Source organism: Neolamprologus brichardi, chromosome 22 (genome assembly GCF_056152115.1).
Source record: "Neolamprologus brichardi isolate AB-2024 chromosome 22, ASM5615211v1, whole genome shotgun sequence".
NCBI classification, from domain to species: Eukaryota; Metazoa; Chordata; class Actinopteri; order Cichliformes; family Cichlidae; genus Neolamprologus; species Neolamprologus brichardi.
Genome location: NC_142124.1, coordinates 31,408,199 through 31,432,135, shown reverse-complemented (window position 1 = coordinate 31,432,135; position 23,937 = coordinate 31,408,199). Strand labels below are relative to the sequence as shown.

General features: G+C 41.2%; 1 protein-coding gene across 2 annotated transcripts in view; it reads right to left on the bottom strand.

Moving 5' to 3' along the window:
* gabbr1b (gamma-aminobutyric acid (GABA) B receptor, 1b) overlaps positions 1–13,465 on the bottom strand; it is a 106,192-nt gene extending 92,727 nt beyond the window's left edge. For both annotated transcript variants that reach the window (XM_087835030.1, XM_087835031.1), the window contains exon 1: positions 12,061–13,465. In XM_087835030.1, coding sequence (XP_087691156.1) covers positions 12,061–12,318 — 258 coding nt within the window. In that variant the 5' untranslated portion in view covers positions 12,319–13,465. The remainder of the gene's footprint in view (positions 1–12,060) is intronic.
* Between the last annotated feature and the right edge of the window lie 10,472 nt (positions 13,466–23,937).

Below are 23,937 nucleotides of genomic sequence, written 5' to 3'. Positions count from 1 at the left end.
AAAACAAAACAAAACAAAAAAAACGAGAAAAAAAACAGAACAAATTAATGTGGAAGGACACTAAGCATAGGATATATCAAAAATATGATACACAGTTTGCTGAATGTAGAACTAAAATATATTAACGAATTTAAAATGTGTTTTCTTCTGTATATGTATAGAGAGCCAATAAAAAAGGGGCGATGTGAGGCAGGTCCCAAGGTCACCTCAACCAGAGCCATGGCGGGCTCATCTGGTGAAGCAGACAGAGCATTTACCCATGTGTGTACCCACCAGTCAGATCCCATCATCTTGACTGTCATATTACAAATGATGCCTGGCTTTCTCTTTATAGCCTATAGTCAATGAAATCAATAAAGCATTTATATGATAATGATAACAGTGTGGTAATCATTAAACATTTAACAGAGAGTTCACAAACAATGAAATTAATGTTTATACAAATCTGTGTATCATCACACAGGTTTGAGCCAGAAAAAGGGGTTTGCATAGCCATGCCTAACTGACATTTTCTTACACCATGATCAATAAGGCCTGGTGCCCAAAACCTTTAGGATGATTCAGTAACATAGCTTTTAAAAGAGAGCATACTGATATAACCATAAGTGATGTACCAATACCAGCTTAAACATGAACTGTATATCAAAAACTGATGTAGCATCGGGGTCCAGAAAGTGAAGCCAGTGTTGATGAGGCTAGGTTGCAGTTCTTACTTTCACTCCTTTATCGTCAGGTTCATTTTGTAAATTATGGTCAATGTCAGAGTCAAAAAGGACCATGAGAGTTAAGCTTTAGGGCAGAAACTGTGAGTGTAGAGTTGCAGCTATCAGTTATTTTAGTAACTGAATAATCTATTGATTATTCCATCGATTAATCAATTAATTGTATAAGAAATACGCTTGTCTTATTATGACCAATCAAAAATTTTTAAAAGAGGAAAAATACAGGTCTTTCAAGATGACCTGCTCATTGGCTTAGAGTTTTACCAGTGCATGTATCTTTTTATTGGTTGTGAAAAAAGCTTTAATTTATTATATTTTAAAAATATCAACTCAATTTAATTGAGAAAGTATTTTATATTATTTCACTTTCAATTTGAAAAAAATGTATGAAAAAATATGGTCTACTACACCCCATGCCCACCTTTAGACTTACCCCTGTTTGCTTCCATGTAAAATAGGATGGCTGTCATCAGCCGTCAGCAAGCGGTATAATTTAAATAATGTAGTAATAATAATGTATGACTTCACTAACCAGGGTAAAAATTTGATCCCCTGCTGCATCTCCAAGTTTGCTCACTTCTAAAGAAATGAACAGTCAGTAATTTATGTGGTAGTGTGGTGGACCACTAGAGGGATCCACTCACAGTGTTGAGGAAGTGTGTTGCTGTGTTTTGTGGTGCGATGCAGTGTTGCCAAATAGCGACTTTGTCGCTATATTTAGCGAGTTTTCAGACCCCCTTAGCGACTTTTTTTCTAAAATATGACTAGCGACAAATCTGGCGACTTATTCTGGTGTTATCAGAGACTTATTTAATTTACTTTTTGACGTGAAAACACGTATCACTCTTGCTCTCAACAAGCAGCGGGTGCTGCTGTGGGCACCTCACCCGTGCCAAAGTGTTCACAGGCGTGAACATTTCCTCGGGCACCGCATTTCCGCTGAAGGTGTGGTTCCGTTGTCCGACAGAGTCCAGGCCGTTTCAGTTTTCCCGCGTCAGCCCTGCTGGCCCACTCGTTTCCATCGGCGGAGATCGCGTTGCCAACTGACACGTCCGACGTGGCAGTGGATGCCGTGTTGGAACAGCGGGTTTCAGGTCTCTGGCAACTGCTCGCCTTTTTCAGTCGTACGCTCCGAGATTCCGAACGCAGGTACAGTGTTTTCGACAGGGAGTTGCTTCCCCTGCACCTCGCGACACGACATTTTCATTTTTTCCTCGAGGGTCGCAACTTTACTGCGTACGTTGACCACAAACCTTTTGCCATGTCCAAGGTTTCTGACCCATGGAGCGCACGCCAGCAGCGCCAGTTGGCAGCCATTTCAGAGTTTACCACAGACATTCAGCATGTGGCTGGTAAGTCCAATCACGTTGCTGACTGTCTCTCACGCGTATTGGTTTCTCTGGTGTATGTTGGCATTGACTATGTTGCCATGGCCACTGAGCAACGTACTGACCCGGACGTCCTTGCCCTTCAGTCAACGAAAACGGGCCTCGTGCTGGAGGACACCCCTGTGTGGGACGGCAGTTTGCGCCTGCTTTGTGATGTTTCTACCGGCCGCCCCCGCCCGGTGGTTCCCCTTTCATGGCATCGTCGTGTTTTTGACTCGGTACATGCCCTCTCTCATCCAGGCGTCCGGGCCTCGGTCAAGCTGGTCAGTGCCAGGTTCGTTTGGCCGGGTCTTCGCAAAACGTTGAAAGACTGGATGGCAGCTTGTATCCCATGCCAACGCTCGAAAATCCACCGGCACACGCAGGCATGCCTCAAACCTTTCCGCGTCCCCAGTAGGCGTTTCGATCACGTTCATGTGGACCTGGTTGGTCCCTTGCCGCAGTTTCACACACCTTTTGACTGTGGTGGACTGTACGACCAGGTGGCCGGAGGCGGTACCCCTGGCGTCCACGACAGCAGTGACGGTGGCCAGAGCATTTTTGTCAACGGGGGTTTCGCGTTTCGGTCCCCCTGCTGACATTACCTCGGACAGGGCCCCCCAGTTTGTTTCTGAGCTTTGGTCTGCCATGGCTGACAGCCTGGGGGTCGAGGTCCACCGCACCACAGCATACCACCCACAAGCTAACGGGATGTGCGAGCGGTTTCACCGGTCACTCAAGGCCGCAGTCCGGGCTTCCTTAACAGGTGGCGACTGGGTCGACCGTCTTCCGTGAGTTTTGCTGGGATTGTGTAGCGCGGTTAAAGAAGACCTCGGGGTTTCCCCGGCTGAACTGGTCCTCGGCCAGCTCCTCCGGGTCCCGGGGAATTCTTACCTGAGAGTCCCCCGTGTTTCGATACCTCTGTGCTGCCTTTTCGCCCCCAAAGGGACTCATTTCCTGTTCCTGGCCCTGTGCACCACTGCCTCCCTGACACTTTTGTTCCGAGTTCATTGGACTCTGCTCGTTTTGTTTTCGTCAGACACGATGCCCATAGGACTCCGCTGCGTCCACCATATGACGGGCCATACAGGGTTCTTAAAAAAACATTTCATTTTGGACTTTGGCGGTCAGCAGGAGGTTGTCTCTGTTGACAGACTTAAGCCTGCACATGTTCTGCAAGATGATCAGGTGGTCCCGGCCCAGGCCCCTCACCGCGGCCGCGGCCGCCCACCTGCCACCGGGCTGATGGATTCTGTTTTTTTCCCTCAGGAGCGCCCCACAACCAACGGAGCCCGAGCTGTCTGCAGCTTTTTCTGACCGCCAGTGCCAGCTTCGCTCCCAGGCTGGGTTTCCCTCTGTCAGTCTCCCCCCCGTTCAGCCGTTCCGGCCATTTGCTTAAACCCAGGGTCCTGGACTAGTTCTGCTGGGTGTTTGGAGGGGGGGGGGGGGGGGGGCATGTGTGGTGGACCGCTAGAGGGCTCCACTCACACCCAGTGTTGAGGAAGTGTGTTGCTGTGTTTTGTGTTCAGTTGATGTTGGAGAGGAATAAAGAAGGAGTTAGAACTGAGAGCTCTGTGTCGTCCATGCTTGCCTCCACAGTAGTTCCACGCAGATTCATCAGGGATCAAAAACATTATTTCCTCACTTTATGAACAGAGAGCTGTGTTTGAAGCAGGGCACTGACAAGGGAAGCTAGCAAAACTTGTGAGGAGATTTACAGTGTTTCATATTGGTCCACATTTAAATGTATCTGTTATAAAAAGCTTTCATCAAATTTAATAATAATTACCAGATTTGTTATCACCCATCATTAGTTAATGTGTATCTGTTTGCTGTAACTGAAACTGTTTGACCTGACTAACTGTTTGGGTCAACCTAACCTTGATGTTTTAAAAAGGGGGTATTCATGCATGTAATCTATTGCTGTCTAAGGGTTGTAGTATCACAGTGTGGTAATTATCAAATTTAATAAGACTGATTTTAACTTACTGGTTTAGAAGTAGACTAAACCAGACTTGTTAAAACACCAAAGTTAAAGTAGCAGACTAATCCATGTTAGTGTGAAACTCTTGTTTTCATCAATGGAGTCTATTTACTGAAAAGACATAAATAGACATTCTATTATTTTCGGTTAGAAAGGACTGATGATTTGCTGCTGATCCCATTGTAACCAGTTGATTGCTCACCTCAAATTCCATTTTTTGAAATTTGTTTAAATGTCTTAAATAATGAAGACAAACGAGTTACACGAGTTACTACCTAAGACTGAGTTAGGTAGGCTTCTTAAACTGCAAAATAAAAGCAGAGTTTCAGTCATAATTTCAGAAACAGCAAAGGGAAAATATAATCTCACAGAAAAAATAGTCAGTTAACAGCCTTGAACTAATCTTAATCAGTAGCTCATCCAGTTCACAATCCATCATTATTCACAGTTTATTGTAATGTGTCATGTAGTGAAGAAAGCGATGTGGTTGTATTGCACAAACCAATGAGAATCTAATAACAACAAATATGACCTTGACCTTGAGCAAAATTTGGCGAAAACCCATTAGGTGATCAGTGTGTGTAATTTTGATTAAATCCAGTCTAATATTCTAAAAGGAGTCACCATGGCATGAGCTCATCACTCCTTTGGGTAAGTAAATGAGTTTAGGAGGAAAAAAACTTCAATTCAAAATCCCCAAAAGTTGATTCTGTTCATCTGGAAATAACACTTTCAGTGTGAGAAACAATTCATTACTCATTCATTACTTCTTCAGTCTCAACTGATTGCACGTTTCACCAACCTCATAAACAGTACATTTGCATAATGACTGACACTAGCACAACTCACGAACACGACCATGGATTGTCTTGACAATTTGCATATTAATGATCAAGGAACTGACTTCACAGTTGATTGTTCATCAGTGGTTCTAGTTTCATTCATTATGCAATGTTCTGATTATAAGGTTGGAAAAACTTGCAGTCAGCTGAGTGAAGAAGTCACCGTAAACCCTACACACAGATGTAGGGTTTACGATGACCATAATCAACTTTTTTGGATTTCCTTACTTGGACAATTGAGCATGCTTTAAGACAGCGGTCCCCAACCCCCGGGCCTCGGACCGGTACCGGTCCGTGAGTTGTTTGGTACCGGGCCGCGAGAGTTGAGGCTCAGGTGTGAAATGTATAGTTTTCAGGGTTTTTATCGGTTTTCAGCGTTATTTTGTTATCGTTTTTATCGTTTACTCGGTTTTCCTTGGTCTTTTCACGTGTGTTATGAATAAATTTTCTTTTTTTTGGTACTAGTTTTATTTTGTTGTATTTATCCGCAACAACTTAAAGGACGGTCCAAGAAAATATTGTCGGGCATAAACCGGTCCGTGGCGCAAAAAAGGTTGGAGACCGCTGCTTTAAGACATTATTATTCAAAGAAGTTAAGTCAGTTAAACTAAGGCCTTTGAGGTTTCACTATAGAATTACTTTGTATCCAGTAGCCTAGACTGAGTGTCAGTTATGGGGAAAAAATTATATACAAATATTAATACACTAATTAATAGGTGTCAAACTCTGGCCCGCGGGCCAAATTTGGCCCGCAGCCTAATTACATTTGGCCTGCGAAGCCATACCAAATTACTATTAGAGCTGGCCTACTGGTATTATACAGCTAATATATATATTGTTTAGTATTAAGCTTTGGTTGTTCCATATTCAGTTTTGCAGCAAAACTTATTTGAGTCCATAAGAAAAGATTTATTCTTATATCTGGAGGAAGATTTTTTTTTTCAATAAATATTAACGTTAGCGACTTTGTTCCAGTTTTGAATTTTGGCCCACTGTGTATTTGAGTTTGACACCCCTGCACTAATTAGTCCCCATCTCACCCCTCCATTGTTTCCACAACCTGTTCCCATCTCCCTGGGAAACTGCAAGTTCTACTCCTACACGGAGGAAGAACAGTTCTTGTCCGCACTAGTAAAGTGTGTGTTTTGTTGTATTGTTGAAAACAGGGATTAATTTGTAAAATCTGAAAGTCAGGAACACAGAGAAGGTCAAGGAAAAGAAAAAGACATTAAATGCATTTTTTTAAAAGTCCATGAACACACTACATTTGTAGAGCAGAGTTCTCCTATACTGGTTTCTGCTCACTGGCTTCCCGTTAAATCCAGAATTGAATTTAAAATCCTGCTCCTCACGTACAAGGTCTTGAATAATCAGTCTCATATCACCCCATTAGAGCACTTCGCTCTCACACTGCAGGCTTACTCGTGGTTTCTTAGAGTATTTAAAAGTAGAATGGGGGGCAAAGCCTTCAGTTTTCAGGCCCCTCCTCTGTGGAACCAGCTTCCAGACTGGATTCGGGAGACAGACACTATCTCTACTTTTAAGATTAGGCTTAAAACTTTTCTTTTTCCTAAAGCACATAGTTAGGGCTGGACCAGGTGACCCTGAATCCTCCCTTACGTCAGCTGCAGTAGGTGTAGGCTGCTGAGTATTTCTTCTTCACTCACCTTTTCCCCTCACTATGCGTCTATATACTTCTCTGCATTTAATCATTAGTTATTACTAACTAATGATCCCTTTACACAGTCCCGAGCATTTATCTTTCCTCCGATAAGAACCTCTCCCCCCAGTCTTTACACTCCCTGCCACACCTCAGACTTGCTGAATAAACGTTAATTACCCGTCACAGGAACGCCACCGCGTGGACCGTAGGTTTTTAGCGACGCTTCACCTTCCCGAAAGAATCTCTTATTACTCTCTCGTGCGTTTGCCGATCACAATTACAATACCAACTGTATTCTCGCCAACATGGAAAAACATCATTAAGATCATAATGCGAGGCTAAAATTGTCCTCTGAAATTCATTCAGTCATGAAAAGAGCAGGACCGGATTTACACAGTACATGTACATTTTAGGCCCCCCACCCTGCTGAGGGAAACCTCCGACCCTACTGGTCTTATGACTCTCTCGTATTTAAGCTAAATATGGTAAGAGGTAACAGGTACATAACCTTGATCTCAGGTACCATGCACGTACATACGTGAGTGTTATTCCATTTTTCTCCATAAAATGTGACCAGTTTGACTGAGGAATATACAATATTTACACATACTGTAGTATAGTGGTTCCTCAGTGTAGTGTTTTACACATTTTCATGAAAAGCAAACCCGGTTTCATTCTACAAATCCCTTTGGGGTTACATCATTTAGGGCATCCAGTGTAAACAAAACAAAACAAAAAAACCAAACATGTATAACTACCGGTGTTGACGACCATATCTGAATAAGTTAGCAGCCTAAAGTAGCTTTGAAACATACTTTAGCATCAACTGGGATGATACTTGATTTGATCCAGTATGTCCTGCACCTACAGGGTTTTTGTTGTCTCGGGTTTGTGAATTCTTTTTGGATGTGATTTTGGGTTTGTGGTTTTATTGTTATTCCAATGTTTGATGTTTTTATTTCTGTGGGTTCCGGATTTCTTTATTCTGGTTTTCTCGTGATTTCAAGCTTTATTTCCTGCAAAAACGTTGAGTGTTTCCTCCCAGAAACATGACCAGATGGCATCTAACGAGACAACTCTGGATAGCATTGCCTCCAATAACACCGTGGTCATTTTTGACCAGCATATGTCCACATAGTAAACACACGTGAGTTCCACTTCACTCACCTTTTTCTCACTGTGTTTATACACCACTCTGTATTTAATTGTCATCATCTCTGATGATTATTCATCTCTGGCTCCCTTCCACAGCATGTCTTTTGAATGTAGTGAATGAGGTTCTTTAAATATACAATTTGGTATCTAAGTATTTGGACAACAACACAGTTTAGATTTGTTTTTTTACACTTTGCCTAGATTTTACCCAAAAAAGGCCTGCACAATTTTGGAAAACAACATTTTGGAAAGAAACTAAGATGAACTTGTAGAAGAATCATGAGGGAACAAAAGTATTGAGAAGGAAACAAATAGTTCATGACTCAAAGGTAGGGGTGGGTTTTTATAATCGATTTATCGGTTAAAATCGATTCTGGCTTGGATAACGTGAAATCGATTCATTAAAATCCTGAATCGATTTTTTAATATAAATTTATTTTGCCCGAAACGCCAGAATCTCAGGTAAAACCTCGCAAAATTTCAACAACCACCAAACAGCTAAAACAGTACATGAGAGCAGGAACATGGATTCTGTGACTTTCTCACCTGACGGCACAGAAACGAGCTGAAAGCCGACAGCTTGCTGATTCTGATCTGTCGGTGGGTCCGCACTTTGTGCTTACGTCCTTTTTGCGTGGACTCTAAAGCTGTTAGTTTGATCTCTCTCCAAACAATATTGACCAAACCAGCAGCAAAAGAAGATCCAAACTATGCTTCACATAAACATCGTCATGTATTCACTCTGACTTTTCCTGTTTTGTTTCCACCACAATAAAACCACACTTCATGCACAGCTCTCTCTCTCTCTGTACTTCAAGAACAGTTTCCAGTCTAAAATCTGTTTTCTGCATTATTCGCTTGCTTGTTACGCACAAGTCTACCGTTGTTTACAGGCTGTCGGCCGCTGTTTTTTTTTCCTTTTACTTACTTCCGAAAAGAAAACCTAATTTCTGCCGTTCAATACTGAACAAATTTAAACTTCAAAATTATGCAAAATGCAAAACGCTGTGTCTCTAATAAAACCGCTGTAACTTCAGAGGTAATGTTCATGTGTTGATTAATGGTTTTCTTTCGTTTTTGATGTACTGCAGAATATTTTTATAAAATCCCAGAACAGGAAAATCAGCTTCATGTTTTTCTGTGTTTTATCTTCAGCTACTTTGACACAAAGGCCTCTGCTGTGATGCTCACACCTTTGATAAAGTCTTGCGAGTGTCAGCTTCCTTTTTATAGATACAAAAATATGTAAATGTACTGATCTGAATTATAATATTTCTGACTGTCAAAATTTCCCAGATTCAAATCGAATTGAATCGAATCGAATTGAATGGAATCGTGGATCAAATCGATTCGGGACCTTGTGAATCGGAAACAAATCGATGCTAGAAATCAGTGACGATATCCAGCCCTACTCAAAGGATACTGCATCATCTGTGAAACATAGTGTTATCGTATGTGTATGGCAGCCACTGGAACAAGGTCTGTAGTGTTTATCGATGATGTGATTGCTGATAAAAGCAGTAGAATGAATTGTAAACTATACAAAGCTATACTTTCTGCTCAGATTCAGCCAAATGTTCAGTTGAAACTCAAAATCTACCCTTCATTTGCATCTTTTCATTTGAGATAAAATTCACTGTGCAGGTAAACAGAGGCAAAATTGGAAACAGCCCCCATCCCTCTCTGTCATGGACCTAATTTTATAGAATGGATGGTTAAATGTGGCTTTAAAGTGCTTTAAGAGGTCAGTAAAATGAGAGACCCACTGCAACAGATGATTCAGCCATTTTTTCTGATCTCTCAGAGATCTCTTTGTGTGGTTCCGGACTATGATCTGTGGGAGATCCATCAGAGCATGCTTAGTGTAATGTGCAGTTGGCCTGGCACAGCAGTGGAATAGGTTTAGTCATCTGTGATTGATGAGTGACCAAGCTAGTGTTTGTTACATTTGGCTTAGTGTGCTAAATATGGTTTTCTCACCACAACAGGTTTACATCATGCATCCGTCCATCTGCTCCTGTTGTGTCATCATACAAGGTGCATGATCTTGCCTTATTCTTGTAGCCAAATCTGTGTTTGTTTGAACTGCAGTTGTCGTGGTTACTGTTGTCACGCCAACCTACACCCCCACTACCACCACTCCTGGATTTTGAAGTAGAGATCCAATGCAGAGCAGCTTGAACCAATCACAGTGATGCTTCTTGGGGAAAAAAGAATACACTTGTCACATTAAATTTAACTGTGTGTGTGTGTGTGTGTGTGTGTGTGTGTGTGTGTGTGTGTTTCCATTCTGGAAACTAACTGAAACTAACAAAAAAATATATATATATATAAATTAACTAGAAAATACAAAACTGTAATAACGCTAAGTTGCAAGTCTCGATCAGTTGTGCCAGAAAAAATGTGCCAGAAGAAGCAGACGCACTGCCTGTTTTCCTGTCGGAAAAAGCTGCCCGTCTACAGTTTACCATGTTTATATTCTTGTGACAGTCACTTTCGCTAACTCTAAAGTCCAGCTGCACTGAACACATGGTGTATGCAGACTGTTCATGCGGTACATTTGACGCAAAATGGATGCTTCTTATTGGTTTTGCCTGCAGCACATTGTGCAGGACAACTGCCGAAACAAGATGAACTTTTATTTTAATGGGTTATCTTGTGTTATTCCATTCATGTAATATAAGGAAGTCATCATCCATAGAGCAGTTCTCATAGACTTCAGCCTGTTTAGGCTGGTGCTGACAAAAAAAATGCTAGAGTCAATGCCTGTATACCAAGTCTTTAACTGAAACACAAAGCTGTTATTATCCATTTGTCTATAAAAAGAAATCAAACACCTAAAAAGAGCAAGGGCAAACACAAGCTTTCACTGACAGTGATTTCTTTAAGCCCTTAGAAGTTATTCTAGGCTTGTCTTATGCCTCACTGAGCATTCGGTGTTGTGGTTTTGGAATCCTCTTAGCTGTCGGCCACATCTATGGAGAACAGAAACTTGTATTGTCAGTTGTGGAAAATGTGACTGTTACCCTCTAATCTGAGACTCTGTAACCTTTTCCAGGTTTATTCAAATATAAAATTCTAGATTATGAGCCTCCTGAGATGTTTTCATATTGTTGTTCACTTTGATGAAAAATGTGACCATATATATGGGTTCAGTCTCAAGTCAGCCATCTCCAGAAGCATCTCCAATTTGTATAAAAATGTTATTGCTATTTTACTGCATGGAAAACGTTTGAATTCATGATACCATGTTGCTTTTGTAACTTTCAAGTTGCAGATTGAATGCAGACAGAAATAGATGAGTTTCCACAGCGAGCACACAGAGAGCCATTAGCACAGAGTGTGGTGCTGTTTGAACATGTGCAGGCTGTATAGCTGCTGTTCTTTTGCAAACAAACACAGATGCAGTTTTCACATCACTATACAGTAGGTAGAGCATATCTCTTGGGCTGCGACCCATTTTATGGCCTGAATGCTGCATTTTAAAAACATACAGAAAAGACTGCCACTTATTCTTCTGATGGCATAACATGATCCTGGGAATGTGTCTGAGGGGTGCAGAGATATCTGATATGTGGAGGGGAGACAATCTATGCCTTTAATTTGGTGATTAATGGTCCTTCCACAAAAGTTTAGCATTTTCTGCACACTTTCATCCCATGACTACTGCCACTGTTAAATGTCGAATAATAGATTTATTATTTATTCTTTCTGGATCGACAGGGACAGTAATAGAGTGATAAAAGTTACAACTTTTGCCACAAACTTTTGTTGTTGAAAAAAGAGTGCCATTAGAAATGTTGGTTCACCAATAATAAATTATCTGGGTCCCATGCTATAATTAGCCTTCCACCTCTAGTTATAAATGACTGTGGCTCATTGTTAAAGAATTTTAATCATCAACTCTGCAGGTCTGTGTCAATTAATTCATTTTCGTCCAGATGTGTTCAGCCATTTTTACCAGTGAAGGGAGTATTTTAACCTAGAGAGTCAAATATTATTTTTAATAACTGCTTTGTAAAACATTAGTGAATGCTAATTCAGCAATGTTTAATAAAGCTATTAGTTTACACCTGCACGTCTCATTAAAGTTGCCTTAAAAATATTAATATAGCCATATCAGGCTACGCTCCTTAAAACCATTCAAAAGAAACAGGAATTCTAGGGTTAGTTTTTTTGTTTCGTTTTTTGTGCTGTGCCCTTGTAGCCTTTGTTGTGTTGCAGCAGGTGCTGACTTATATGAGAAGTCCTACTAGTTCTGATCAACATTTGCACACATGCAGTTAAAGCTGGAAATAAATTAGGGTAAGCCTTCGTCTGTACTCACCATACTGTCATAATGTATCAGCTCCAGCTCATAGTCAGGCAGGATGTCTGTCCTATTATTCACCAAGTCCAGGGCCATCTGAGCAGCGGGGAGGCAGGCTTGTCCACCAGGCCAGCCTCCACTCATGGGAAACAGGGCTCCAATGTAGAGCTTCTTCTTGCCTAGAGCCGGGCAGGAGCAGGATAGAAGAGTAAGGATAAAGGTCAGAGAGTAGCGGGAGACCGGCCTACGGGGGAGGTTTTGGCAAAGCCTTTTCATAGCTGGGGGATGCTGAAGGTTGAGCGAAGCTTGGAGTCAGTGTATTCCTTCTATACACTTTTCGGCTTGGAGGGAGCAAGGTGGTATTGCGTGGCTCGGGAAGAATGAAATTCTATGAACGAGCCCACGCTGGTGTTCCTGAGAGAAGTAAGCCCATTTGCAATTCTGTGTTATTTACATCATTTTAATGTGATCGTAAGCTTTTTGCAACCGACAAACAATTCAAATCAACGCAGAGGACTGTCATCAAGCTCTTCTCCCGTTACATTAAAACTAGGAAACCTATCATCGCCTGTGTTTGGAACAGAACTTCGTAAACACGCAGCTTCAACGCTTTTATAAAGTACTCTGTCCACAGGTACAACGATCTCCATCAAACTTATTAAATGCAGCTGGTAAACCGGGGGGACACTTCATTGGCAGAAAGCAGCTTTAATTAAAGTTGCTGGAGTTGAATAGAAGGTTGAGATTGGTGACTGAATCAGGCTTCAGGCTCTTTCCACCGTCTAAGGTACCGAAAGTGTCGGAGGCTGCCTGGTTTTCAGCTTCTCTCTGTTTCCAGGAGATAGCCGATTGCTGTAACGATGCTTTCTTTTTTCTGCTTATGAAAAATTGAGAACCATCCAAACCGAGCCCACGAAGACACGCGGAGATTTAATTTGTCCTCTCCGTCATTTATCTGCCCTTCTCCATCTTATCCGCCTACATCCATAGCCTACTCACGGATCTCCAGTCCAAAGCCTTATTAGAGCGTTTTAAACATGTTGTACGCAGACCACACCATATAAATGAAAAAGCCTGGTTTTCAGTAATCCAATAGGAGAACAATCGATTAGACAGCAAGGTCGATCTTCAGATGAAAAAGTGGCCTCGGTGTTGCTGGAATGCAGTCGGCCGCTCGGGAGAGAGCCGAGAAAAATGACGGGAGCTGCTGAGCCCGCTGTGGCTGACTGCAGCAGCGTGCAGGAGCGGAGAGAGGGAGGAGGAGGATGCTTCGTCCCTCCGTCTCACAAACCACTTTACAATCCCTTTACACAGCCCCGAGCATTTATCTTTCCTCCGATAAGAACCTCTCCCCCCAGTCTTTACACTCCCTGCCACACCTCAGACTTGCTGAATAAACGTTAATTACCCGTCACAGGAACGCCACCGCGTGGACCGTAGGTTTTTAGCGACACTTCACCTTCCCGAAAGAATCTCTTATTACTCTCTCGTGCGTTTACCGATCACAATTACAATACCAACTGTATTCTCGCCAACATGGAAAAACATCATTAAGATCATAATGCGAGGCTAAAATTGTCCTCTGAAATTCATTCAGTAATGAAAAGAGCAGGACCGGATTTTAGGCCCCCCACCCTGCTGAGGGAAACCTCCGACCCTACTGGTCTTATGACTCTCTCGTATTTATGCTAAATATGGTAAGAGGTAACAGGTACATAACATTGATCTCAGGTACCATGCACGTACATACGTGAGTGTTATTCCATTTTTCTCCATAAAATGTGACCAGTTTGACTGAGGAATATACAATATTTACACATACTGTAGTATAGTGGTTCCTTAGTGTAGTGTTTTACACATTTTCATGAAAAGCAAACCCGGTTTCATTCTACAAATCCCTTTGGGGTTACATCATTTAGGGCATCCAGTGTAAACAAAACAAAACAAAAAAACCCAAACATGTATAACTACCGGTGTTGACGACCATATCTGAATAAGTTAGCAGCCTAAAGTAGCTTTGAAACAATCAAGTATCATCCCAGTTGATGCTAAACATCAACTGGGATGATACTTCATTTGATCCAGTATGTCCTGCACCCACAGGGTTTTTGTTGCCTTGGGTTTGTGAATTCTTTGTGAATGTGATTTTGGGTTTGTGGTTTTATTGTTATTCCAATGTTTGATGTTTTTATTTCTGTGGGTTCCGGATTTCTTTATTCTGGTTTTCTCGTGATTTCAAGCTTTATTTCCTGCAAAAACGTTGAGTGTTTCCTCCCAGAAACATGACCAGATGGCATCTAACGAGACAACTCTGGATAGCATTGCCTCCAATAACACCGTGGTCATTTTTGACCAGCATATGTCCACATAGTAAACACACGTGAGTTCTACTTCACTCACCTTTTTCTCACTGTGTTTATACACCACTCTGTATTTAATCATCATCATCTCTGATGATTATTCATCACTGGCTCTCTTCCACAGTGTGTCCTTGTCCTGTGTTTTTTCTCTTACCCCCAACTGGTCGTGGCAGATAGCCGCCGGTCCCTGAGGATGGCTCTGCCAGATAATTCTTCCTGTTAAAGGGAGCTTTATTTCTTCCCACTGTCATCTGATGGGGTTTTCTCTCTCTGTCATTTTTGGCTCTATGTAAAGCACCTTGAGGTGATTAGTGATGGGATTTCCGGCTCTTTTTAGAGAACCGGCTCTTTCGGCTCGGCTCACTAAAAAGAACCGACTCTTTCGACTCTCAACCGGCTCTTCAGGTTGTTTTCTTGCTTTAATTAATTTGTTATTAACAACAATATAAAATTATGCACAAAAGGAATTACTCTTTTTTTTTTTTAAATGTGGTTTTATTTATATATGTTTATATATAAATATATACAGTGGCCCCTAGAAACAAAACACGTACAAACTCCAAAACACATTTCTAGCGTTAACTGAACTTCCAAAACAGAGCTACCTAGATCACTTAAAATTACACAATTGAAAGCATTTGTGTATTGTTTTTGTATTTATACACAAGCACTCATATATATTCAAATAATTTAAAAAAAATGTTCATTTACCTGTTACTACCACACACCAAATCCAGTTGTTGGTACTTCCTGGCTTGTGTAGCCACTAGGTAACAAAAGCTCAACACTGCGCCCTAGCATCCTGGAGCACTTCTGTTGTGTTTTGGAGTTTTTACGTGCTCTGCCTCTAGGGGCCACCATAAATATACTTTTATTTATTAACTCCACATAAAATGTAATAAATAAATCGTATAATACAAAAACCAACTATTTACATTTCAACTTTTAACTATTTAAATTTTCAGCTTTTTCCTTTTAAACAAATTTAAAGTGAAACAACACAAAACACTACAAACCACAACACAATTAAATATAAATTAAAATATGAAAACAAAAAGAAGATGCACATTCTCTGTCATATGGACCTGTATGAATAAACTTTCTGAATCCTTTATCATCCGCAACTGAAAATCGTTGTGGATGATTACTATACCTTTCTAATGTGACGTTGTTGTCCCTGGCTCTCTTTCTCTCTCTGTTCCTGTGCTACTGAGAGTGTAACTACCGCCCCTCCCCCCTCTGCCCAGCGCAAAGCACAAGGCTTGCTGCGGAGTGAAGCGGGAAAAAAGTGTGTGAGAGAGGGTGAGAGAAAGGAAAAAAAAACACGGCTCCCAATATGGAGCCGGCTCACATCGTTCACTTCAAAGAGTCGGCTCTAAGAGCCGTTTCGTTCGCGACCGACACATCACTAGAGGTGATTGCTGTTGTGTTTTGGGCACTATATAAATAGAATAGAATTCAATCCAGCTAAATTCAGCTGGAGGGCAAGGCAAATAGATAAAGTCAAAAGCTGTTTAATAAAGCAGCTCACCAAAATAAGGTGCCCACTTTAAACTACATAATATAGACTAAACAGTGAACACTACATATAGTATATTCATTACAGCATGTGATATTTGCTACTCCTTTTCAAAGTTTCCATGCTACCATTAAAAATGGAGATATGATAATATGATAAAAATGTGACCATTACAACCTATCACTTAAAAAAACATTAGAGAAGACCTTAATTTTGGTCTTTTCTAAAATATACAGTCTTTTAATTGAGCAAAGTACATTTCAGAGACCTTATTTAGCAGTATTGAATCATGTGCTGCTTCTCTCCCACATACTCCTACATTTGTATGTTTCCTCATTTCTGCCTCTTCCTTAGAGCAGTGATGCCTTTTATTTTGTTCCTGTATGTATGAGTGTGTATACAAAATGTGTCTTTGTATCAGCACAGTGACGAGATAACATTGATCCTTCCATTATTTGTTTTGGTCTTTCTTCACATTTCCTAGAGCCACATGACTCTGCTCTTCCTTCCTTCAGTGTGCCACTGAAGTGTGATAACTATCTGGTCCATCCTATTTCTGTTTCCAAAACAAGCTCCCTAAACCTGTCCAGCTGTCATTTTCTCAGGTGGGTTGATATGCTTTTTTCTGTTTCTTCATCTCACTGAAATTATGCTGCATGGGATGGAAGGCATATTATCTGTGCTTCCCACATCCCTCAGTTCCACCTCATTTCTATCCACAAACTGTGCTGTCATTTATTGTGACTCCACAGCAGACAGCTCTCTGCATACAATTGTTAAACAATTTTCTGTGGACACAAAACTGGGAAGAACATACATCACCTCCTGATCCATTTGGATTTTTTTCTGCTCAATAAATATTGAACAGAGTATAGGATGAGGTGTATAACAATAAAAAGATCCAAGTGAAAGAAAGAGTCAGCAAAGCAGTGTTCAAAATTAAGCTTTTTAAAAATATATCTATATCTATATCTATATCTATATATATATCCAACAGCAAACAAAAGATGGCAGCTAACCAAAAGCGCTGGTAACACAAACGAAGGTTAACAAATGATCTAACGAAAAACATTTCTGCTAATAGAAGCCAAGAACTGCTTATTAGCAGCTCCATGCACGATGCAAAACACACTACCAAAGCTCACCACACTACTGTGCACCAATACCAACAACTCTTTTCTCTTTTCACAAGAAAAGAGCTAAAAAAAACAACAACACGTGGCGTCGCACACTGTTACAGCGGCTTACAGCTCTCCATCTCAGAACTCCTTTATATTGTTTAGTTTGTGCTTCCTTCGTGTTTCTTTGTGCACTATTGGTTTTGCTTTAAACATTTGCTACTCCCGCCAGGACAGGTCTGGCGTCTTATTGAGGCTAAAAGATCAACCACACAAGCCACCTCTGCCAAGCCTTTGTCTCTAAAATGCCAGATCCCTTGTCCATAAAACGTATGGCCTGGAATTACAACTAGTGGGAAATCGCTATGTTCTTGACTGCTGTGCCTTGATCATCACCGAAATCTGGCTTCATCTGGGAATACCCGATGCTAGCATGCAGCGAGCACTCTGCTCTGCTGGGACAGGACAAAGGACTCCGGTAAGAGCAAATGTCCCACCGTTTTCTTAGTCCTCGTGATAATGCTGGAGTCATTTCTTCACCAAATATTTGTGATAATTTTCTTGCATTTTTTAACAAGGTTCTATTTATTAGGGCTCTTGTCTCGTCGACTGCCGCCTCAGATCCTAGTCTTTCTCGTATGTGCTCAGCTGTCTCAGAGCAGCTTGATCCTGTCTCCCTTAATGACTTGACTGTGTAGTTTGTAACCTAAGACCATCACACTGCCCCTCTGTCTCCCCCCAAGCTTGATAAAAAACACTTTTAATACTGTTGGGCCTTTTATCCTGAGATTAATTAATACGTCCCTTGCTACAAGCTGTGACCCATCATGTTTTAAACAAGCTATAGTTCAGCCTTGTCTTAAAAAAAGACAACCTGGACCCAGCTGTTCTGTACAATTATCGGCTAATCTCAAAGCTTCCTTTTCTGCCTAAAGTTCTGGAGAAAGTGGTCTACTTCCAGTTGCAGGCCCACCTTGATTTTAACAAGATCTCTGGTTTTAAATCACTGCGTAGCACTGAGATGGCACTTTTAAGGATTTTTAATGATATTCTTTTAACTCTGGACTCTGGCAGCCCTGCTGCTCTTTTACTGTTGGACCTGTCAGCAGGTTTTGACACGGTCAACTATGACATCCTGTTATCACGGCTAGAATTTCATGCTGGCCTAAAGGATCTGGTTTCGGTCCTACTTGTCAGGAAGGTCTTTTTACGTTAATATGGGCCCCCATAGCTCCAAAATAGCCCCTCTTAAATACGGTGTACATCAAGGCTCTATTTTGGGTCCTGCCCAGTTCTCACTGTATTTGTTGCCATTGGGTTCCATCTTTTCGCAGTACAACATTTCATTCCACTGTTTTGCTTATGATTTGCAGATTTTTCTGCCTTTAAAAGCAGGGTCAGACCATGCCCAGCTCTTATTAAGCTGCCTTGACGACATCAAACAGTGGATGTCCTTAAATTTTCTGAAGCTAAATGAAAATAAAACTGAAGTTGTCATTTTCTGCAATTTTGTCAATAATCATGTCGACAGCACTCTGGGCCGCCTTTCCTTCTATTGTAAAAGACATGTAACCTTGATGGTTCTTTTAAATTGAATAAGCAGGGGAGTGCAGTAGTCCAGTCCTGCTTCTTTCAGTTAAGACAGCTAGCCAAGGTAAAGCCATACCTCCTGGCTAATGTCTTCGAATACGTCATTCACCTTTTCCTTACTTGCAGACTGGACTACTGCAATTCATTGTATTTTGGTCTCGACCAGGCCTCCATTCATCGCTTTCAGATGGTCCAAAATGCAGCTGCTCGCCTGCTAACTGGTACCAAGCGGAGAGAGCATACAACCCCAGTTTTAGCTTCTCTACACTGTCTCCTACAGGATCCAATTTAAACGTTTCCTTTTTGTTTTTAAGTCACTTAACGCCCCTTCTTACCTGTCTGAGCTCCTTTCAGTTTATGCTCCAGGAAAAACCATGAGGTCTAGCTCAAAATTAATGCTATCCACACGGACTAATCTCAAATCTTGTGGTGAAAGAGCCTTCTCTGTGGCAGGTCCCAGACCTTGGAATAGTCTTCCCCTAAATATTAGATATGCACAAACACTCGATCAATTCAAATCAGTACTAAAAACACATTTTTATGCCCTGGCTTTTATCACACTATGAGCCAAGCATTTTGGTCTTATTTAATAGTCTTAGTTATTGTTTTAATTATTTTATTGTCCTATCATCGTATTATATTGTTATTATTGTTTTACATTGTTTCTTTTTAATGGCATTTTTATAATGTTAAGTACTTTGTGCAGCATCGTCTGTCTGGAAATGTGCTATATAAATAAATTGGACCTTGACCTTGACCAGGGGAGAGAACACTCCATATCACTCCAGATGACTGAGTTTAACTCCACCGAGGGCTTGTGACGTAAGTCTGAAGGCTAAACCGTCCAATTTCACAGTCGCACACTTCCGGCTGCCTACCTGGCTTTAGGCCGGACAATAATAACAGTGACATTTAACATATTTTGTCCGATAAATAAACACTGTAAAATTCATGTTTTTTGTATGTACATGTCACTGTGTTTATGACACACAGAAAGGTGAAACTTATACAACTCTGAACTGATGAAAGCACCACTTTCGGAGTCTGAATTCAACAATTAAGTTGCTATTCCCCATTCCCACATGGCACATCTAATATTAGCTAACACATACTTATACATTTCCCATATTTTTGTGAAAATACAAACCAACATCACCTCCACAAGTCTCTAAAAATGTACTATTACCAACTTTATATATTATGTTAGGAAAAAACACTTTTCACGTACACGGTAGTAAACCTTATTTTGTTCAGAGTGAGCTCCTGAGCTTGGATTGTTGGTCAGTTTGGATTGTTGAATTCACTCACCCCTGCTATGTTGTATCAAACAGCGTGTGTTTTGTGATTTTAAGATTGCTAAAGTGTGCTATGTTACATTAAGATCTTAAAAACATGTTCAAATCATAAATCCGGTATTTTCCTAAGCTTAGTCTAAAGGTTTAGTTGTTTATGCTTTACTATATCTTAACTATAACTTAATACATTGCTATAACCAGAATCTTTCCCTGAGGAACAACAGTGAGAAACAGCAACAGAAACCATAACCCACATAGCAGCTATATGCAACTAAAAATGCAGTAGGCAAAATAAACTAGTAGAAATTATATACTCATAAAGATTGGCAAAATTAAAATGGTTTAATTACAGGTCTTTAATATTTTTAAAATAAATTTGCCATTGCACTAAAGTTAATTTAAGGTTTTCACCTAGAGATAAACACTGTGCTGCAAAAAATCTAAATACATTCTGAACAATGTTGAGGCTAAAAAGGGAAACTGTCAGGCCCAGATCAGTAAGAATACTGGATCTAACAAAGCTATTCTGATGACTTAGTCTCTTCATCTCTTGATCATTCCTTTGTTTTGCTCTTCCTTCTTATCCCTTTCTTCTATCTGCTCTTTTAAATTTCTGTCTTTGCCGAGACACTAAAACCCCTGAAGGGAAGCTTCCAAACAAAATCCCCTGCAATATATTAAAATTTCTTACACTGCCAGAGTCTTTCAGCAAAGCTGCATAAAGTTCTGTTCTGGTTTATGTTGTGGAACATATACCGCTTTGCAGACTCTGGGCAGCATCAATGCAGCTTACATACATGAAAGGGTCAACTGAGTCAAGAAACAACGAATACTAATAGTGAAATTAGAAAACAGATCTAACTCCAGAGCAGAATGACTGCACTAAGCTAAAAGAGGGGCCCTTGAGGCAAGATGAACTGTTATCCCCTAATATCCCCAGATCAACAACAATAAGAAGTTGTGGTGGCAGGGTGTAGTTTTAGATAAAAATCAGAATGCTTTATTAATCCCTGAGGAAATGATGTGGTCACAGTTGCTCCAAGACAGTAAGAACAGTAACTAACCAAATGAAAGCAACAATGGAACTTCAGAAACCTGGCGTTTTATTTTGAAATAAAATATAACATATTGATTAATATTGACATGCAGTAACTGTTACAGCGGTTTATTTTATTTTGATTCATTTCATAAACTGAAAGCAGTCATTGTCTTATATCATTTTTTCTTTGCAAAATAAATAGCTGATGAGAAACACATTTTTGAGTATTTAGAGAAGTGAAAACGTTGCTCTGTACAGCACCAGTATTGTTGGCCTAACATGTCAGCCTGCCTTTCAAACTTCAAGTAGATGCCAGCTATGTGGGGGGCTTTGTCCTCTTACAGGAGAACGAAGAGGGAATAGATTGTATAGATAGATAGATTGTACAGTAAGCTTCTTTTTAAAGAAATTACTCTGTCAATGAAAAAATGCTGGCACTGGTGTGAGCTCTATAACATTTTGACATTTATGGGGGCGATCGTGGCTCAAGAGTTGGGAGTTCGTCTTGTAATCGGAAGGTTGCCGGTTCGAGCCCCGGCTTGGACAGTCTCGGTCGTTGTGTCCTTGGGCAAGACACTTCACCCGGTCAGAGGGCCCGGTGGCGCCAGTGTCTGGCAGCCTCGCCTCTGTCAGTGCGCCCCAGGGTGGCTGTGGCTACAATGTAGCTTGCCATCACCAGTGTGTGAATGGGTGGATGACAGGTTGTGTAAAGCGCTTTGGGGTCCTTAGGGACTAGAAAAGCACTCTGGAGCGCTCCCACTCATTGTTTACCTTAAATTACTTCTTCTGGTACCAGGGTCGTGAAGGTGGACTCAATATTTACATGGTAGGCGGGTGTGACTAAAGTGCTTGACCTGCCCTGCTTTGTCATCTCTGGGTTCCATATTTCTTTGTCGTCACTGGCCACCACCCAAGCCTCCAGAGAAGCCTCATGTCTTGGAGGCTTCGGACACCGAGGCCACCTGAGGTTTCCTCTCTTCCCCGCGTTCCAGTTTGGTTTCACATCTTCCTCTGGCCACCCTGGCCAACATTTGTAAAAGTCTGTCCACCATCAGTAGCAAAGCATGCCAAGATCAGTCTAGAATGGTAAGTATTCTTCTATTATGTTTCCTATTTCACTGCTGAATAAGTCAGTCATCAAAGGCATCTGTTCCTAAAAGAATTGACAATATGAATTGGAATATGTCACAACTGATTAGGTTTGATTTCATCTAGGTGTGTTTTGATTATTTGGACTGTGTGAAAACCATAAACTAAAAAAATGATAACTTGTCAGTAGAGGAGGGGAATCAAAGTGAAATTGAATTGGTTTTACACACAACTTCTAGAAAACAGAAAGTGCTTTTACCCCCCTCCTGGCAGACCCTCTCATACATGCCAGCTATGGTTGTTAATAGCTATCATGTCAAACCTGCTAAATGGGGCTTTTAAGGAGAGAAGGTTACAGTGCTGTGGATTTATGAAAGAGAACAGACCTAAAAGTGTTTTAATATTTGATGGTTTTGACAGGACACGAGGAGCTGCAGGCAGCATCTGATAATCTTTCTGTCTCTGGCTCAGGACTGAGCCTTGAGGGTTGTTCTGAAGCCCACCTGCTCTGCTTACACATTAATGCTCCTATAACAACAACAACAACAACAACAACAACAACAACAACAACAACAACAACAACAAATAAACCCAAAAACAAAACCAGCAATTAAATGCCAATCCACACAAAACAATTAAACCAAAAAGAAGGCCATATCTCAGAAGTAAATGGTTGCGTCTTATTTTGAAGCCTGCGCTGTCCCGGTCGATAGCAGGGTCTCAAGTGCAGAGCAGGTTGACGTTTCCAAACAGTTTATTTACAACACCAGTGCAGAATATATACACTGAGGGGGAAAATCCGGGGTTCCAAAGGCCCTAGGGAAAACTCTCTCGCACTCGTTCCCGTCTCCACATCCAAACACACATGTCCACGCAGCAGGAGGGTCACAGGTCCGGGGAGGAAAACTATCACATAGGAGAAGTGAATTACTTAAAGTCACAAAATACACAAGCATAGATTCACGGGAGCTGACAGGATCACTAACGTGTCTTGCACAATCATCCAGAGATGAGAAGGTCTGCGTCCTGGCCTTAAGCAGTGGACAGGTAATGACAACTAATCGCGAACAGGTGTGTGGGCCAAGGGCGGGAGCCCGCAGTGAGCTCCGCCCAGGCAGAGCAGTGAAGGAGAGAGAGAGAACACAAAACACAAGTAGCCTTGCGGGGCTGGCTGGGTAGACACGGGGACCATGACATGCGCATGTTTCCATTCGAAGCCAAACATATGCAGCAAGCCTCATCAACATTTTACACCATGTGCATCATATGAGGACAGAAATCTGGTCTTGAGACCTCCTTTCTAGTAGGGTTCTGCTTATGAATGAAACCGTGGGTATCTTAGCAGGCTGGATTTCACCACAGGCTGCAAGGTCTCAGACAATTATTCAGGCATCTGTGATTGGCTGCACATGGTGCAAGGTCACAAAATGCAACACATTTGGCTACATAAGTCTGTGCATCACTGTAGGGTTACACAATTGGCTCAACAGGCTGCCAAAATCACTACAGGCAGAGGGATGTGCCAGTGGAGTCTGAGAAGTGGGTACAGATCTCTTTTTCATTCAACAAATCCACAAAATAAAACCTTAATCGGGAATCTACCTCCTTCTGTGTGAAGAAATGACCTGTATACCTATATTTTAATGATAAAATAAAGTGTCTCCTGCCATTTTGATTCACACTTTGGTTTACCTTATCTCGTATGTCTGTGAATGTTCTCAGTCATCCAGGTCATTGTAGTTTAAGGAGCTTGGAAAGAAAAGCGTCTGGACTTCTTTAAGTTGCTTGAAGACGTTTCACCTCTCATCCGATAAGCTTCTTCAGTTCTAAGGTCAAATGGTGACGATCAGACACCAGCTAGGGAGGATAAGAAAGACAGACGCAA